We start from the raw sequence: 5269 nt of genomic DNA on the forward strand, positions 1-5269 counted from the left end.
TAAAGGTGTCAGTTTTGTACCAGTTTAAAAGGTAAAAACCTACTACTGTGACGAGGGTTGTTAATCGTGTAAATGTATTGACAGTAGAGTCAACCGACGGTGTGAGTGGACTAGTGGCCACGGGGGGTAATGACAGGGGAGTCAGCTTGCAGTATGAATGGACTAGTGGCCACGGGAGGTAATGACAGGGGAGTCAGATTGCAGTGTAGAGGAGTAGAGGAGAGTGGTGGCGTCGCGTGCGCTGTCCGGTGCTGTGACATCACGGGACGTGGGGTCGCACGCGCCGGGCAGTGCACGTGACGTCTCGCCTCAGAGGGTATTTAAGGGAGACCCCGTGACGTAAGCGGGGTCACTGGAGGAACGGGGATAGTGGAAGGGGTGAAGAGGGAACCCTTATAGTGATACCTGTTAATAAACCCTGGCGGAAGCCCCTAACTCACCTCCGTCTCCGAGTACCTCCGTCTGCAACAGCAACAACTACTTAACAACTGGTGTCAGAAGTTTACACCGTCGCCAACATGTCAAAAGCGGGCGCACGGCGTAAGAACCCACCGGCACATGACTTGGAGGGTGCCGAAGGCGGAGAGGAGGCTCCAGCAGTGACCCCGGAGCCCGGGACCCCGGTGACGGTCCCCATGGAAACGAGCGGGCCGGAGCGGGAGGATTCGGCTGCGGGGAGTGCCAGCTCACCGCCGCCGCCAGAGACGGAAAGCGTCCCCGCAGCTCTGCTGCACCAGCTCCTGCAGGCGGTGGGGCAGCTGACCGTCAGGTTGGCCGAGGTGGAGGCACGGACGCAGCCAACCGCCCCGCACTCGAGACGGGAGCAACTGTCAACTGCCAACGTTGAAAGCGCCGCCGTTTTCCCAGCGACCGCTCCACCGGAAATGGCCGTCATGTTGGCTGCGACGCAATCCGCGGCGGCCATGTTGGCTCGGGAGACGTATGCGGCCGCTACTACGGCTGCGACGCGGCGGCCGGCGGACATGGCTGCCATGGCGACCGCGACGCCGCGTCTCTCCACCGACGCGGCCGGGGTTTTTCGGCACGCCGCTCCTGCGGGACCAGCCGCCGGCGATGACGCGGCTCTACATCAAGCTGCGCCCGCCGGGGGGGCCCCGGGTAAGTACGCGCGTGCCGTCCTCGCCGGGCCGCCGGGGTGGGCAGCGGCGGCTGCCGCTGCCCCGTACATCGCCGTGCCGCCGGAATGGGCCGCGGGTGCTGCCATGGCGACCGCGACGCCGCGTCTCTACACTGACGCGGCCGGGGTTTCTCGGCACGCCGCTCCTGCGGGACCAGCCGCCGGCGACGACGCGGCTCTACATCAAGCTGCGCCCGCCAGGGGGGCCCCGGGTAAGTACGCGCGTGCCGTCCTCGCCGGGCCGCCGGGGTGGGCAGCGGCGGCTGCCGCTGCCCCGTACATCGCCGTGCCGCCGGAATGGGCCGCGGGTGCTGCCATGGCGACCGCGACGCCGCGTCTCTACACTGACGCGGCCGGGGTGTCTCGGCACGCCGCTCCTGCGGGACCAGCCGCCGGCGACGACGCGGCTCTACATCAAGCTGCGCCCGCCGGGGGGGCCCCGGGTAAGTACGCGCGTGCCGTCCTCGCCGGGCCGCCGGGGTGGGCAGCGGCAGCTGCCGCTGCCCCGTACATCGCCGTGCCGCCGGAATGGGCCGCGGGTGCTGCCGCGGCTCCACCTGTCGCTGCGCTCACGGGGCCGGCCACCGGCGATGCCGCGGCTCTGCACCTCGCCGTGCCTGCGTCCCTTGTCATGGATGACGCCGCGGCTCCGTGTTATACCGCCGCGTCTTCGGCGTGGCCCATGGAGGCTGCAACGCCGTGGTGCCTCGCCGCGTCGCGAGAGGTTGCGGCGGCTGCGGCCGCTGTCCCGCACCTCGCTGCGCCGGCGGGGTGGGCCGCGGGGGCAGCCGCAGCTCCGTGTTATACCGCCGCGTCTTCGGCGTGGCCCGGGGAGGCCGCAACTCCGTGGTGCCTCGCTGCGTCGCGAGAGGTTGCCGCGGCTACGGCCGCTGTCCCGCACCTCGCTGCGCCGGCGGGGTGGGCCGCGGGGGCCGCTGCAGGCCCGATTTATACCGCCGCGTCTTCGGCAACGCCGTGGTCCCTCGCCGCGTTGCGGGACGACGCCGTGGCTTCGTACGCCGCCGCTGACAGGTGGGTCGCGAAAGCGCAGGTGCCTTCACACCTCGCTGCATCTACGGCGTGGCCCATGGGGGCCGCAACTCAGCCGCACTTTGCTGCGTCTACGGCGTGGCCCATGGGGGCCGCAACTCAGCCACAATTCGCTGCGCCTACGGCGTGGCCCATGGGAGCCGCAGCACCACCGCACCTTTCCGCGTCTTCGGCGTGGCCCGCGGGAGCCGCAATGCTGCCACCGCCGCACCACGTCGCGTCCGCCGGGTGGCCCGCAGGTGCCGCTTGGCTTCCACACCTCGCGGCGCCGCGCGGCCAATGGCAGCGCCGGTTACCCGACGTTGCGCCGTTTGTCGCGCAAGGAGGCGACTGGTCGGCCTTCCAGGACCGGTTCGACGCGGCATACATGTCGGTCGGCTGGTCCATGGAGGAGGCCTTGCCGGCGCTTCCGACCTGCTTGGACGAAAGGGCTCTGCAGGCCTTCAAGTCCATCCATCCGGCCAATCGGGCTACACTCCCGGCGGCCTATATCCAAATGGCCAACGTTTTTGAGCCGCCGTCCACCGCGCAGCTAAAGTTTTCATTGCGGCGGCGGGAGGAGGGGGAACTGCCGCTGGCCTTCCGCTGCTCGCTCCTGGCCCTGGCACAGGCTGCATACCCTGACCTGTACGGCAGGGCACTTGATTCTATGGCCTTGGGGAAGCTGCTTGACCTGGCAAGGGAGCTAGGAATTGCTCTGTCGATCAACAATGATCGGCAGATCACATCCTTGGCGGTCGCCGAAAACATTCAGGCGCACCTCTCCCTCCGCCAACGGCCTCAGATGGCGGCGTGTGCGGGGGTCCCGGCGCCGGACGGGGGGGTCACCTCTCAGGGGGTGGACACCCTCGCGGCCCTGGCGGTGCCCGATCGTCGAGGAAGGGGGGCGGGTGGTCGCCGTCCGGAGCAGCGGGGGCGGCCGGGACCTTCCCGTCCACAGGAGGCGGACACGGTGGCCTGCTTCCGCTGTGGTCAGCGGGGCCACATTGAGCGGGGCTGCCGGAATGCCCCGGGGGCCTTTGGAAAAGGGACTCCACCTTCTCCTAGACCCTCCTTGGCATCGGGTCCGGGGCCCCAGGCGAGTCGCGACGCATCATCTGCGCGGCCGCTCCCTTCACCTCATGCATCTAGCGGGGCTAGGACCCATCGTCATGGGGTTGTCCTCGAAGGGTCGGGTGCACCATCGTCATCACCCCCTCAATGGCCCAGACAGACCCGCCACTGGGATGCACTTGCGCATAGGATGGTGGCGGCAGCTGCCGGCTCCTCAGCGGTGGCAGGATATGTGCAAGGGGTGCACGTTCGCCTCCTGGTGGATACGGGGGCATCGGCCACCATTATTTCGGAGGCCATTTTTGGGCTGCTACCCCGCAGCGTGGGTCCGTTAAGGCCGGTTCGCGGGGCTTGTGTCGCCGCGAACGGCGGCAGTTTGGGCATCTTGGGCCACGTTGTAGCGTCGGTTCGGGTTGACGAGATTGAGTTGGCCGGGCCGATTTTGGTCTCCAGGACCTTGGCAGTGCCATGCCTCTTGGGGACCGACTTTTTGTCTAGGATGCCCATCCGAATTCTCGTTGACCAGGGCTGTGTGGAAATGCCGTCAGGGAGGCGGCTGAAATTCCTACAATCGCCTACCGTCCTGTCTCCCTTGGTCGCCGGTGTACGGGCCTTGAATAAAGTGCCGGTGACCGTACCACCGGCGTCACAAATCCTGATACCCCTTAGGTTGCGCAAACCGCTCGAAATGGGCTCCACGGAGACGGGTATCCTCCTGTCTCCGTCAAGCTACTTTTCAAGGACGAAGGGGTTGGTGGGCGCCTTGACAGCCGTGTCGGGGGGCCAGGACCTTTTTTTGCAGGTCCTCAATTCGGGACCCTTGCCGGTCGTAGTCCCGGCCGGCGCCGTTTTGGCACACGCGACCCCGGCTCCTCCACCCGAGAGCGCTGCCCCGGATGGAGGGGTCGTGGCGGGCGTGATGCGCACGGGGGACCCCGACGCATCATGGATTGCCACGTTGTGCGACGAGAATGCCTCGTTGTCCTCCGGGGAACGTCGGCAACTCCGCAACCTCATCGAGCGGTTCACCGATGTATTCAGCCAAAGTAAGTTTGATCTGGGTCGCACTACTCTTTTGGACCACCACATAGACACGGGCGACGCGGCCCCTATTCGACTTAATTCCCACCGCTTTAGCCCAGCGGAAAAAGATCATGTCCGCTCGGCTGTCGAGGAAATGTTGGCGGCGGACATCATCTCCCCATCTACTAGCCCTTGGGGTGCCCCCATTGTGCTAGTCAAGAAACGGGACGGGAGTCTCCGGTTCTGCGTCGATTTTCGTAGATTGAACAAGATCTCGGTGGCTGATGCATATCCATTGCCTCGCATGGATGATTCCCTGGACGCCCTCTCGGGCGCGCGGTTCTTTTCGACTTTAGATTTGCTCTCCGGCTTCTGGCAATTGCCACTGGATGAGGCCTCTAGACCCAAAACAGCGTTCCGCACACCCCAGGGGTTGTTCGAGTTCAATCGGCTTCCTATGGGTCTCCATTCGGCCCCGGCCACCTTCCAGCGTCTCATGGAGATGGTCTTGGCGGGGCTGCAGTGGGAGTCTTGTCTAATCTACTTGGATGACGTTATTGTTTTTGGCCGTACGTTTGGCGAGCACTTGCAACGCCTTGAGGCGGTGTTCGTCAAAGTGCGTGCTGCTGGCTTGAAATTCAAACCCCAGAAATGCCACTTGCTACAACCATCGGTGAGGTATTTGGGACACATTGTTAGCACGTCAGGTGTCGCCACGGACCCGGATAAAACGGCTTGTGTCCGGACGTGGCCGACTCCCACATCTGTCGCGGAGGTGCGTAGCTTCGTTGGCTTCGCATCGTACTATCGCCGGTTTGTCCGCGATTTTGCGACCATTGCGAAGCCACTGCACGCCCTTTCCGCCAAAGGCCAAAGGTTTCACTGGGGCGCGGAGGAGGAGGCGGCTTTTGCGGCGCTTCGCACGGCCTTGGCGGATGCGCCGCCCTTGGGGTACCCGGATTTTACGAAACCCTTCCTGCTCGATACCGATGCCAGCGACACGGG

General features: G+C 65.4%; 1 protein-coding gene across 1 annotated transcript; it reads right to left on the bottom strand.

The window, feature by feature from the left end:
- Positions 1 to 302: 302 nt before the first annotated feature.
- On the bottom strand, positions 303 to 2227 carry LOC144950079 (uncharacterized). Its single transcript, XM_078880093.1, has 4 exons — positions 2093 to 2227; positions 1712 to 1763; positions 553 to 1053; positions 303 to 352 (listed from the first exon to the last, which is right to left on the bottom strand). The coding sequence occupies exons 1-4, from the start codon at positions 2225 to 2227 to the stop codon at positions 321 to 323; spliced, it is 720 nt and encodes a 239-aa protein (XP_078736219.1). The 3' UTR covers positions 303 to 320.
- Positions 2228 to 5269: the final 3042 nt, after the last annotated feature.

Source organism: Lampetra fluviatilis, chromosome 3 (genome assembly GCF_964198595.1).
Source record: "Lampetra fluviatilis chromosome 3, kcLamFluv1.1, whole genome shotgun sequence".
Classification (NCBI taxonomy): domain Eukaryota; kingdom Metazoa; phylum Chordata; class Hyperoartia; order Petromyzontiformes; family Petromyzontidae; genus Lampetra; species Lampetra fluviatilis.